We start from the raw sequence: 13,836 nt of genomic DNA, 5'->3' as shown, positions 1-13,836 counted from the left end.
ATACTTCCACAGGTGTCAGCTGCAAAACTGACATCTTCAGCAAAACACTTGAGATGGCCCAAAATAGGGACCCCAACAGGGCAAGACCCTGACGTCTTCCTGAAATTGGCACTAGAAGATCACTTTGTTCAGAAACACTCAGGGCCCAGCCATACGATGAACTGTATTCTGCCTTTCATTAAAGATAGTGGCAGCATGTTGCAGTTTCGATTGCTCATATAAAGGAGTTGTATATGAGAAAAAGGTATTACGGCTAGTATGTCATACAGTGTAATAAAAGATTGAGTGTATTCAATGATTTCAGTGGCTACAGAGATTCCTTGCATTACAAATGAGAAGACTGTGTAGTGAATAAACATTAAATGCCTTTAAACCAACAGATGGTATCCTATATACTATGAAAAGTCACTGACAACCGAGACAATTCAATATATCTAACACAATGGTGTTGCATTGAATCACACATTAAAATAAAATGATGTTTGTAGGGTTATAAAGAACATCCAGCGTACTAAGAATTGACTGTAAAGAAGAAGCATAAACAACCGTCTGTCTCTGCATTTCCATCCTGACCTTCAGTTCATTCCCCTGAAATTTCAGCTGTGCAACTCTTGCCTGCCACTTTTGCTTAATTGCACAAAAATTTTAAAACAGGGGGAGCCAAGGTGACACCATGAAACTCATATTTCTTTATTCAAATTAGTGTCTGAGTCCAGGTCTCTTGCACTGAATTGTACTTGCGCTCACATACTCTACCACTGAGAATGCTGCAGACAAAATCCTGTGTATGTCCCTTTATTAAGGATAACTGGTTAGCCTGACACTGGGTGGACAAAATCCAAGTGTGATGGAATTGGTTTTATGTAATTTTTATTGAAGAAGTAATGGCATGTACCCCTAATTCTTTTGCCATATAGCACAGTATTTTACATCTGTATGCTAACTAAAACATCAAGGCTGTAAAATCTGGCACCTGTGGTACCTAGTAATTTTTCTGAACTCCAGAGAAATCTATTGCTTTGTTGCTGGGCTATAAATAGTTTGGCTCATGTACAGCATTTGACACTAACACACAGTGTGTTGAGTATCTGTTGACTTCTCTAATTTCTCATTAATTTACCATTCTATATTTAAATAGTTTAAGAGGAAGGGGGAAAAAATTATAATTCTCAGTATCTGTTTTTAATCAGATATTTCTGCTTTGCAGGAGAATCAATAGGTACAGAAGTTACTATTCTTTATGAATTAGCTCAAAGGTAAGAGTGCGATTGGATGTTTATCAAACATACGCTTGACAAGTTGATAAGGATGCTCTGTGTTTTCCACTGTTTTACTTTTTGAGGGCTTTGCTTATGCTGCTTGTTTCATCAATATCCATTTTGTTAATAAAATATCCATAGAAGACACACTAAGGCTTTTTTCCCCACTTCTCATCAAACAGCCGAGATACTGAGAGGAAGCATCATGCTGCCAGGATTGTTCCTTTCATGAACAAACAAAACGTGTGCCATAATGCACGGTTGTGTATGTTTAGATGTTATCCTAATTGCAGCTGGTAGGAGGGATAATCCACTACCTTTCTGTTTCTGCGACCTTGGGGGCTGGCTCAGGATCACTGAAGTACAGTGCGTTGAAGTTCATTCTCAAAACACCCTTATGCTGAAGGTGAAGAGAGCAGGTGTTGTTATGCTGCATATGTTGGTTTTATGCCAGCCTGGGATTCTTCTGTGCTACAGAAATCCTCAGCTGCCTGTTCAAGGCAGCCTGAGGTCCCCTTAACGCGAAGGTGACTGCCTAGTGCTGGAACGTGACCACTAGGCTGGAGGTCCGTTGCTCGTTCCTGCTGACTTCAGTGAGGTCTGAATTTCAGTCTTGATATATACCGCTGATGCGTAGTGGTTTGTCATGGTCTGTCGCATAAATTCACTTGCTTTACCTGTGTCCTGTAAATTTGACACCATGCTCTCTGTTCGTGCTTCCAAAGTAATAAAATAATTTTTATGTTTTAAAATGTTTTGTTTGGCACAAAAGGGATAATGAAAAGAACACCACGATGTACCAGCAACTGAAGGATGAATCACCTGTACCATCTGCTCTTCATAGCTTGTCTGACTTTGATTTGTCAGAAAAGTCGTCTCTTGCATCACCTGAGCACAGGCATGACCTAGAAGGACAGCATGGCACACTGGCGCTTCTGCCAAACAAGTTTCCCCCAGGTAATTTTTTTCCCACTGAAGATTCGCTAGATATTGGGAAAATGTGATAAAAAAGACACAAGGGAACTAATTAAGAAATAATGAAGAATGTTTGTCTGCTTCAGCTTTCCAGTATCTTGCATAATCATTGCAATTTCAGTAATAAGGCATACAGAGATGACAACGATTTGAACTACCTCCCATTTGAAACAAAATTAACTGTGTTATTTTGTGTCTTTGTTGTTTTAGACTATCATCTTTTACAGTACTCCAGACGATCTTTAAATAGACAAGTTATAAGGGGAAAATAGACAGTTGTCAAGAGATTATTACATTGAAAAAGAGAGATTTTCTAATTTTATAAAAGCCAGTGTTGTGTTTCCTTGAGAATTGTAAGTGCTGCATAATTAATAAGTGGTGTCATGTTTGACCTGGATAGTTTCACTGAGCACAAGTGATGCTTGCAGTAGTTTGTTATAGGCAGCGATGAAAATTTAATAGCTGAGATAGCACGTACTGTTCAAGAGAAAAATATTGCAGGGTAAACCAGGAGTGTATGACATGGATAAACTGACAAATAAGATAGTGACAGTCAGAACAGATAAGTTCCTGAGTAAAGCTGAAACTTACAGCCAATGGAAGAAAAATTGTAGAATGGCAAAGCAAGAAGGAAAAGGTACGGTAATGAAACTTGATAGAACAAATTTATTATGGTATGCATTGTGTAAGTCAAAGTCACATTTATATCTGAGTTACTGTGGTAAGCTTCCTATTGTTATAAGGAAAAATGTATACTATTGGTGCGTTGAGCCTGAATGTGAAGCTGCATTGCAGAATTTTGGATTCATTTCCCAGTACGGGGAATGTTTTAACTAGATAAAATTGTTATCTACTACAGTTTTGTAGGAAGAAGAAATTTAAAGAGTCTTAAAACTGGACCATTGTTTAAGTTAAAATGTAGGGTAGACGTTTTCACTAAATGAACGGTTTGGGAACTATATGAAAAAAGACTGTTGTGGAGTCAGATATTTAATGTCTGCCATTTTGAACAGCTCTGTATAATTTTTTTAGTATTAACATACATTAGATTTGACAGGAGAACATAGTGTAAAGGAATACAATCATTTAAATAAGTAGTGGTCTTTTGGTTTATTTAGAGTTATTAATGGAGCATCTGCAAGAAATTAGAATCCTGAGACAACGTTTAGAATACTCCATAAAAACTAATGAGAGACTGAGGAAGCAGCTTGAGAGACAAGTAACAGACAAGGAACTAGATCAAGGTAAAAATTTCTTTCATGACAAATTAAATTCACCTTTCCTGCTTTAAAGCCTGAGGGATCAAATGCTGCTGGAGATGTTTTGTGTGCTTTTTTTTGACTAAATCCCACCCATTTACAGCTGGAAAATGATGTGTCTTTCTCTGAGTACTGCTGCATCTTGAGCTCCATCAGCAGACACAGCTTGTCCACGCTGCTTGTAGGGTGGCGTAAATACAGATCTAATATGCCTCTTCCTTTCCTTGAGTCCATTGCTTGAAGCGTATCCAGTGCACAAATCTTTTATGGGATACGGGCACACACAGCCTCAGACCTGCAACTGCACATATTGCGAAGAGAGCGGGGCTACCAGGTAGTTTTATGACATCTGGTGATGCTGTCATCAAATTTCATACAGAGAATTGAAAGACCCTTCTAGTTCTGTTATTGGCAAACAGCCTGCTTTCTTTTTTTCTTTTTCTTTTTTTTTCTTTCTTTTGTGCCTTTGGGATATCATTATTGTTGTAACGGTCTTGGATTTTAGGATGTCATCCTCTTAATTCTCTGCCACGTCCAGCCAGGGACAGTTGCAGAAGAGGAAGCCCATGTTATCAATGTAATTTCAGTGGGACTTGGGCCCAGTATGAATATAGGAGGTGGTGCTTTGCTCTAAATCACATTGCTGCTATTGATCCAAAGTAGGAATTTTATGGAATTAGCTTTCCCATACCTACTCCTGGAGTGGTCAGTACAGCACCACTGCTAACAGGACTGTTGAGGTGTCTTCTCTGAAATTTTCTGACTGCTTTAAAGCCAGCTTGTGTTTATACACAGGGACGAAATATCTGTAAGACAGAGCCTAGGCCACGGTGTTCCGCTTGTCACTTGAATGGATTGGTGTGATAAATGTGTTCTACACAAAATGACATCGTGAGTTTTTAATGAGAAATACCTGACAGAAACTGATGGAAATTTTAACATAGAGTTGGTTTTCATTCCAAACTCTAATATAAAGCAGTGCATGAAAAATACTAAAAATAGGTATGCAAATTCAGAGTCACTGCTCTCTAATAGTGTTTAAGATCTTTGAAAGCCAAGCTCTGTGGTGCGTTCAAAACTTTTCACAAGGAGGTAGGCAATGAAAGTCACAAGGCTTTCATTAAGGATACTTTTGTGGCACCTTTCAAGCACACCATACCAGGCATACTTTCCTACACTTTACTTTGTTCTTGCTCTCCTTCCCACATTTCCCCCCATAGGACAGTTGATTAATATGCAATATTACTCAGACTGGAAACAGGCAATAAATACATACATGCTTTCCTTTTACTCAGTTTCACTAATATTGACATTAGATTCATTATGTTTTACGTCATCCCCATGATCCATTTCTGTTGTTGTTTAAATGGAGACTACCTGCAAATGGCAGTTTGCTTTCAGGAATAATTTACAGTGATGGAAAGGTGTATAAAAAGCATCCATTTCATTCATGAAGTATTTACGCTGCTGGAAAGGCATACTGTTCTCATGAAATAACCACACTGAAACACTTCCAACTCTTTTACAGCTTCATAAAGATTCTGGCAAGGGCATACATTAATGCAGTGAAAGTATATTTTCTTTATAAACTGTCTTATGCCTTCCATCTGTCTTCTTGTTGCCTTAGTACGTCTACCAATGCATGGAGGAGAAATTTGGAAAAGAAAGGAAAAAAGCAACTACCTGTTAGAGCAGCTCCTTTTTGTTATTATGTTCTTTCGTGCTTCCTGTTTCTCTGTTTTGAAGATCTCTTTCACGTTATCAAATATGCATATTCTCTCTTCTTGTAATGATGCTACTTTTTTTTCCTAATAGATGGTCTTTTTTTGACTTTGAGTGTAAAAAGAAGTTCCTAAGTGAAGTTGAAGTGGATTTTAGCTTTGGGAGACAATACTTCAAAACAATTTTTTTCCTTAATATCCTTAGTTTGTTTTCCTTTAAAAAACAAAACCAGGTTGTAGCATATTTAATTGTTGATGAGCCTGTTAAATTCATGTGATATTGAGTTGTTTGTTCAACCAAAGTTAATGCATAGAATTATTCTTGTCTGGTAAATATTACATGGAAATATGTATACACATATGCCCACTATTTTTGCCATGCTATTTTTGGTATTTAGATTCTCTAAGTGTTTAAATGCCTTTGGGCTTCTAGTATTCTATAAATGACTCAAGTGCTGGTAATGACTACATCGTTACTCTAGAGCTGAGGTTTGCAGTGCAAGTAGAACTAAAATAATTGCTTCCATCATTTCAAATGTTAGGCTTCAAAATAAAATCAAAGGTTTAATTTTGAGTTTCATGGGTTTCAAATGTTATTAACGGCAGTTAACATGAAGGGGGTTTTGTTTGCATTTTTAACCCATAAGTAACCAATGTATTTACTCAGACTTATCTTCAGCTTTAGTATACCTTTATTTTGCTTTACCTGGGAATGAATATTTCCTTCCTCTGCTGTGATTTTCAATAGTGCCTATCTTTCAGTCAGTGTTTCCTTTGAAACCTTGAAGGTACGCTTCCTTAGCACTCGCTTTTTCAGCAGAAAACATAATGAAAACTCAAGTGTATTGCAATTGTAGGCCCTGATGCTTCACTTTACTCTGGTTAGATGGACCTTTGCATCTATGGAGAGCGTAATTGATGTCAGCAGGGCTCTGCACAGAAGTAGTAGTCTCAGTAGTGGGTCAAATTGCAGGATTGTGGCCTTATTACCACTGGCTCTACATTATCCCTTATTATGTAAGATAACTAATAGTTACGTTCTAAAGCCTTTCAGTAGAACTGTGATAGCATAACTTTTCAAATAGGATAAAGCTGGGTGATGGGCAATAAATTAAATTAGAATCAAGATGAGACCATCAAGCCTTGCCACTTCAAGTTGAATTGCTTTGTTAAAATCTGAAAGGAAAAAGCCTTTTGAGTTCACATAGCTACCTCAACTCTTTAACATATAGATAGTAAAATGCCATTAGTGCCAGGCTTCTAGAGCCTTTGAGTCTTTCAGTAACGACAAGAGGTGCATATCATGGCACACTACATCCCAGTTAGGTAGTGGGTAAAAGCTTCAATTGGGATTACAATAAAATGAGATTACTCAGAGGAAGTGCAGCACGTCAAATTGAATTGAACTGCCAGAGCTGAAAGGCATACTCCTCATACATTCAGCTAATTTTTTTGCCAGCTGGTTATTTCTCTATTAACCAAATAGTTGACACTCATGTAGTTATCTCAAGCTTTAATGCTTGAGACATACTGGGATAACCAATCAGCTGAGAAATACTTCTAATAGTAATGTTAATTCTGGTGGGTCCTGAAGTGTTTTACTGACTATAAGCAGGTTATAAAGGGCAATAACAATCACTTGACTTGCATTTCAGAGGCAGCCACCTTGAGAGCGGAATGTGGCACTTTTCAGGCTGTACTGTAACATTGCACATTGCTGTGGGATGAGTAGCATAAATACAGTACATTATGAGGATTACCTAGGCTGGAATTTGACTGACTGGATACACCATTTAACACTTATATTCATAGGACTAGCGCAGTAAGACCCTCAGAGTAGGATTCATCACCTGTAAGTTTCTAAAAGTTAGACATCTAAGTCTGTGCCAGTTTCTCCAGTGCCTCCATGAGAAGCTCTGGGTGAAGTACATCTCTGCGGAGGACAGGGAATCTCATCCACAGAGAGGGGGGTAGAGGATGCGTTGGGTGAGTCACTCTCTGGAGGTGCCCATTTCTCCCCATGGCTATTGATGGCTGATAACACTGGCTCAGGTATCTAAATTTTAGATACAAGAATTTAAGAGGGATGAATCTTTATCCCTGTGGTCATGGCATGGTAACAAATCTATTACCAGACTATTTATGTTACTTCCTGCATTAACCACCATGGATTAATTGGTAGTATCTAATGATCCCCTGCAATGGTGTCATTAAATACAAGAGTATTCAGCAAGACTGAAATATGTGGTAAACCTTCCTACAGTTTGCATTATTTTTAAAGAATAGCAATGTCACAAAATACTCCTGCATTTTTGTCCTGTTGGAATATTAGTTGATAGGTAAAGACTGCCAGGGATAATTTGGCAATTTTGGTAATGGTTGCCCAGCAATGAGAGGTACTTGTGATGCAGGGCTTTGGATTACTTGGCATTAACCTGAACTGCCTTTTAGTCTGTAGGGATAACCTTCAAAATATATACGGGAGAAATATCTTTCATAACATGTTTTTCTACAATTTTTTAAATTGTTCTTGTCTGGAAAGTTTAATCTTTAATGACCTAGAGATGACTCATAAATCATCTTTTATGTATATATTTATAGGTTCTGCAAACATTTTTATCCATGGCTCAGAGCAGCATAATTCCCTGACTTCTGAAATACATTTCCTGAGGAAGCAAAATCAAGTTCTGAATGCAATGCTAGCAAAAGGATCCAGAGGTAAAAATGTAAAACTGCTTTACAGGAGTAGACTGCAACTCATTCCAGATCAGAAAACAATAAAATGTTAACAGTCCATTCATTAAACTGACAACCATTCTTCCTATCCCTGACATTCCATGCTCAACCGTAAGCATTCAAACTGGGGTTGACAATGATAAAGGAGTAGCAGTAATGCTCCTTCTTTCTGTTTATTTCTAGCATTTTCCATTTGATACTCACTTCCGTTTCTCCATTCTTCTTTTTGCATTCCCTTCTTTTTATACATTCTTTTTCCTCTTCCCCCTCTGTCTTTTATCACCATTTTCTTGCTCCTTTTTTCCCATGTGTCCATTCTGAGGACCTCTTAAAAAAAAAAAGCCATAGAGTAGCATTATTGCTGAAAATGAAACCATTCGGTACAGAAGAGTTGCAAAGAGAAGCAAACTAATTACACTTAGGTTCTGAAGTCTGCTACAGAGGTTTGAATGGACAGACCAAATCATCTTCTTTTTGGAAACACTTTAGAAGAGGACAGAACTGAGGGAATCCATTTGGAAGTAATTGTAATCTCTGAGATTAATTTTAAACTTTCCTCATTTTCACACCTGTGAAGAGAGAATTTTAAAGTCTTTCTTCTTTTTTTTCCCCCAAGAAAACCAACAAGTTGCCAACTAGGTTCTTAAAAGCAGTTTAAGCCACAATTAGGTTCTAAGTCTCTGTATTTTCAGACTGTGTAAAAGCACTGGTGCTTCTTCCAGAGTCATGTATTCTCTCATCTGTTTTGGTGCATCTTGGTGCTTATCAGTTTGTTCAAGTTCTACTTTTCAAATTAATATATTCACACTTTTATTTGTTTCCATGGTTAACAATATGATCTGATAATATCAGGGTTTCTTTTTTATAAGAGCCATAATGAATAGAGCATTGTTGCCGTTGTGTTTTAAAATAACGTCGGTATCTCTGGAGTTTGTGACCTTCTTTTCCTTTTATTCCTGGGTGCACTAGAGAAAGTAAAGCCTCTTGGGATACCTCCTGCATGTTTTGGTCTCAGGTGCTTTCTGTCTGTAGTCTTAGCTTTGCCCTTCAGTAGTGAGAGGCTGGTGACGTGCATTTCTAACAGCACGTGGGGATTACCATTTTCATACGCTTTCAGCAAGACTACTGAAGATGAGGGAATGATTTTCTAACTGTTGGGAGATGGAATGTTTCCTCCCTGCTGTTTCTTTGCCAAGGTTGCCGCCTCCTTTTCCAGTGCTAAATGTAGGGTCACAAAAAACTTGGGGTCCCCATAAGCCTCTCTGATTGCAGCTGTCTCAAAATGCTCAGTTGCCCCTATCAGCAATTCCTTGTCACAAAACCAGTCTGGGGAAACAGCTTGTACCAAGGAAAGGAGGACTGATATGATACATTCGGCAGATGAATAGGGCTGGGAAGGAGAGGACAGAGGGATTTCTGTGACACAAAGAGGAACATGGCTGCAACATGCCCTAGAACAATCCCCCTGAGTTCTTTTCTTTCTAAAGGGAAGTCAAATCCATTATTTTGTGAGGATTAGCAAAATTCATGGGCCTGCCTTGAGATCCTGCTGCCTCTAGTTGTTGAATACTATCCTTCTGACCAAATTCCAAGAGGTGTTGGGGACATTTGGCATATAAGGCTGTACACAGGTTTTTATTGAGCCTTTGTGAGTCCTGGGGGTTAAATGTTGCATGTTACAGAAAATGGATCTAGCAAAAGTCATTAGCAAATTGCAATACTGAAATCCTAAGACTCACAAGAGCAGCTGTTGTTTTCTGACAGTCTCTGAAAAATCTGGTTTTGTTAAAAAGCATAGCTTTAGTGGGTTGTGGACATTGCAAATGCCTTGTGTTTCTTCTTGTTTCAGATAAACAAAAGGAAAATGAAAAGTTAAGAGAATCTCTTTCTAAAAAGAATGCAATCATCGAGCATCTTCATGAGGATTATGAATGCATCAAGAGAGAAAATGAAAGGTTGCAAAAACAAATTGGCCAAAAGGAAGATGAAACCAGATATCTGACATGTCAAATTTACAGCAGTCGTAATGAATTAAACAGGTATTGATTCTGTCCACATTTAGACATTCATTTAGAGAAGAAAATTGTCAATGTGACAAGCATGTGTTTAGCCATAGCCATTAACATTAATAAGGTGCATAGATCTATTCAAAAGGCAAGGGAAGAATTATGGAGGAAAGGGGAATGGATTTTAGATTTTGAAACAAAATATAAGAATTTAACTTTTAACAGCCATTTATTGGGACTTAACAGGTTGCAAACAGAAATTAATGTAAAGCAGCGTCAGCTCTCTGAGAATGAGAAGTTACTGCAGTCACTCCGAACTGAGATGAAGGTTTATGAAAAGTTGGAAGAAGCAAGGAGGAAGAGGACAGGTATGAATACACAACTGTTTCTATACCCTTAGCCCTTGCAACCCTTCCCTCTCTGAATATGATCTTGTCAAAGGATAGTAGGGCTAGGTCAGTGTTTCTTTGTTTCTGCTTGTGTCTGCTATGCAAAGTAGAACTGACAACTTGATGATAAAATGCTGCTTTTTACTTAGGAGTGTAACTGCGAGGTTGAGATGTGTGATATGTTCTGACTGGGCACACCCAAGTTTCCTTTATCTTTTTAGCTAAGCTGAAAACAAATATTAAAGATTCAGTGGCTCAGGCTGGATAAGCTTCATGGGGATCTTAGATATTTACTTGTCATCTAAATACATGCTGCTGCATCCTTGCAGGTAGTGCTTACTCAGGTAGCTTGTGCTTTCTCTTGTCTGAATATGAGGGTAGTGTCTTCTCCCTAGGGCTGGGGAGAAGTGCTGGCACTGCTTTCTGAATGAGACATTTAATAATTTCCTGTCTGCTTTTCTGTCACTAAAGGTGAGGGGTAGGAATGAGACTGAGTTGAGTTCTTCCTACCCCTTTTACGGAAGCTGTACCACCACACGGCTGTTGGTAGGGTCACGTAAAAAAGTGGAATGCTGGTCATTGCTGCATACCTGTTACAGGATCCAGCAAATCTTCCGTGGGAAGTTCATGTAAAAGTTTGGTTTTTTTCTTCCTGCTACTTTAAGTAATATGCCCTGCAGTCACTATTTCATGCCTAGCTGCAGCAGAAGAGCCCTGTTGGCATAAGGCTTTAAGCCAAAGTTGACTCCGGGATGGCAGTAAGTCTCCTTGCAGAACGGGTAATGTAATTAGAGAGTAGCAGCACCCTCCTCATGTAGTTGAGCCCCTTCCCACTGTCTGGAGAACAGTTTGATTTCAGCATGAAAGAATACATGGAATTGTTTGTGTACTGACCTCCTTCTATGAAAAGACGAACACACCCCTTGCTTTTTTTCAGGTTCAGATTTGTTCCTCTGGTTGCCAGGTGATCACTATTTTCTTTTTTCTTCTGTGTATAAAATTAAACTCCCAATTCTACTCCATCCCTCCTCCGCACTCCAAGATTACCCATTTCTTTTTCTTTCCCCAGACTGTGCATTAATGCACTTCAAATTCTGTAAATACTTTTAATTTTCTTTTTATTATATTTTTTTGCTTTTGGCATGAGACTTATTAGCTTTTATGGACAAAGTGAAAAATAATTTTCGGCTCTTTAAATCTTTTGAGGGTAGAAGCAATTAAGACATGCTTTTTTTGTCAAACCATTATCTTAATGCTGTTTGTAGTTAATTCTTAATATTGAGGATAACACTGACTATAATTTACTTGCTCAGCATTCTGATAATGGCTAATATTATTTTAATTGTTAAAGATGTTAAGTGTTTCTTTTGAAATTGTCTCAGATCCCAGATGTGATGCATCAGAAGAATTCCGAAAAGATCAGAATAATCCACTTGACTTACATGAACTCTTGACTGAAATACAGAGTTTGCGAGTGCAGCTTGAAAGAAGCATAGAGACAAACAAGTCTTTGCATGAAAAATTAGAGAAACAGCTTTTAAAAGAAAAGAGAGAGGAAGTGGGATCAGTGTCAGCTGTAAATATCAACTATCTTTTCAAACAAGAATCTCAGCAGTCTGCAGGAATGAATGGTACTGTGTCATACATGCTTTTGTTATACCGTAGAACCTGTGCCTTGTTCTTTAAAGATGCTGTTAAGACCTTACACAACATCAGCTGTAGGTTTGGGAGCTGCCCATCAGCCTTTCAGATCCCTTTCCCGTTAGAGCTATTAGTGCATGGGGAGGTGAAATGCACACTGCACCGTCTTAAAGCCTCCAACTGTCACTTCCTTTTCATTCAAGAAAAGCATTTGCAGACAGTCTCTGGTATGGAAGGATGCCTACATTAAATTGCCATAAATATTGCTTACCTGGGATTTCTTTTTTTAATGCAGAGCTCTGTAGCATTTTCTAAGGGTGAGTATGTATTACTCAGGAATGATCAATAAGTGCACTAAATGGTCTTTGTATAAATCAGTTGTCCCCTTTTTGACCTTGAGGAATATTTTACCTTTATTTCAATCACTGTTAAGTAATACTGTTTTAGCAAATCAGGGAAAATGTAGTGTTTATGCTCAGGGTTAGATTATTGTCCCAATACAGATGTACATGGGATACAGAGGGCACAAGAATGTTCTTCCTTGCTGCTAAAGTACTCTGCATAATAACAGCTTTCCATACTTCCAGCATAAAGCCACCTCTCCTGCCGCCTGTACATTGTGTTATGGGAATCAATAATAATAATAATGCTTTTTGGGTCCATACACTTCACCTGAACGTGCCTAGTAGCTAAATCTTACGCAGCACACAGAGCAAGCAGCACCAGCCAGAGGGTTAGTGTGAGAGCTCGCGAGGCACAACAGGGTGTTTTACCACCTTCCTTTGTGGGTCCATCGTGTCCAATCAGAATCACACTTCAGGTGAAGTACATAATGAGCATAACTAACTCTGTGGTACTTTGTACAAGTAATAAAGATGTTGAATGTAGCAAATAGCTTCGCAAAAAACAGTCGCTACCATTGTCTGTGCACTTTATACTTGAACACTACTGTCATGTGCTCCATATGGGATGATTCCTTATGGCCAGTCATGATCAAGTAGGTGTGGAACAGCTATTGTGGGGAATCTGTACCACCAGTATCCCCAAATTACATTTGTTCCTGATTAGTTTCTATCTAGAATCCTAGATGTTGCTTTTGATTTGCATCAGGTAGAGTAGATAGGAGCTGGAGAAGCTTGTATTTCTTTAAGAAAATGTTGTAATAGCTTGGTTTAATACGAACCAGAAAGACTCCTTGGAATGTCAACAGCTGAATTTGTTAGTTTTTTAGATGTACTGTGGTTAGTCTTTACTCATAGGTACTTACAGAATTTGGAAGGTCTAAAGGGGGGGGGGGTGTATGATCTTTAGTATGGTATAGCCCTGGAGAGTGTCATACTTTCTGTGGAGTTAATGGGAAGCTTACGTTTGTTGATTAAAATATATCTTAATCAGGATGTATTTTAGATTTTCTACTATGACTTGATTTTGGGAGATATCTAGTACTTTGGATAGGTGCTAAAAAGATAAATGTAGGTAAATACTGGAAGATACATGGTGTGGTACTAGAAAATTAGCTGTGTTTCCCTCCTTCCTGAGTCCAAGTGCAGCATCAGCCAAAAAAAGGAACAGAAATAAAGCTAGAAAGTTTTTTTTTAATGCACGTTAACTTCTACTGATAGGCTCTTCCTTGTCTCATTTTTATATATAGAAAATCTTTGCAAATGCCCTGCTGCCAGCAGAAACATTTGTGAGCTGCAGAAGCATGGACGTTGTATTTCTCTAGCGCAAACAGGTACATCCAGAAGTATCTTGAACGTGCATGTTATCGGTATCCCAGTCTTGCTGTTTAGAGGAAGTCTAGTGTCAATTAATTCTACATGTAAGGATGAAAAAAATTAAACTCTTTT

The 13,836-nt window shown here is 38.2% G+C and overlaps 1 protein-coding gene across 10 annotated transcripts in view; it reads left to right on the top strand.

The window, feature by feature from the left end:
* CDK5RAP2 (CDK5 regulatory subunit associated protein 2) overlaps positions 1-13,836 on the top strand; it is an 85,244-nt gene that overhangs the window by 61,560 nt on the left and 9,848 nt on the right. For 7 of the 10 annotated variants that reach the window (XM_074890792.1, XM_074890791.1, XM_074890789.1 and 4 more), the window contains 9 exons: positions 1,208-1,256; positions 2,032-2,216; positions 3,353-3,478; positions 7,816-7,932; positions 9,800-9,989; positions 10,203-10,324; positions 11,283-11,309; positions 11,728-11,976; positions 13,638-13,721. In XM_074890792.1, the coding sequence (XP_074746893.1) occupies positions 1,208-1,256; positions 2,032-2,216; positions 3,353-3,478; positions 7,816-7,932; positions 9,800-9,989; positions 10,203-10,324; positions 11,283-11,309; positions 11,728-11,976; positions 13,638-13,721 (1,149 nt within the window). The remainder of the gene's footprint in view (positions 1-1,207; positions 1,257-2,031; positions 2,217-3,352; positions 3,479-7,815; positions 7,933-9,799; positions 9,990-10,202; positions 10,325-11,282; positions 11,310-11,727; positions 11,977-13,637; positions 13,722-13,836) is intronic. The other 3 variants (XM_074890799.1, XM_074890794.1, XM_074890793.1) reach the window with 2 other exon arrangements.

Source organism: Strix uralensis, chromosome 21, assembly GCF_047716275.1.
Source record: "Strix uralensis isolate ZFMK-TIS-50842 chromosome 21, bStrUra1, whole genome shotgun sequence".
Lineage (NCBI taxonomy): Eukaryota > Metazoa > Chordata > Aves > Strigiformes > Strigidae > Strix > Strix uralensis.
The sequence above is the reverse complement of the archived record's forward strand: the minus strand, read 5'-3'. Positions and strand labels throughout refer to the sequence as shown.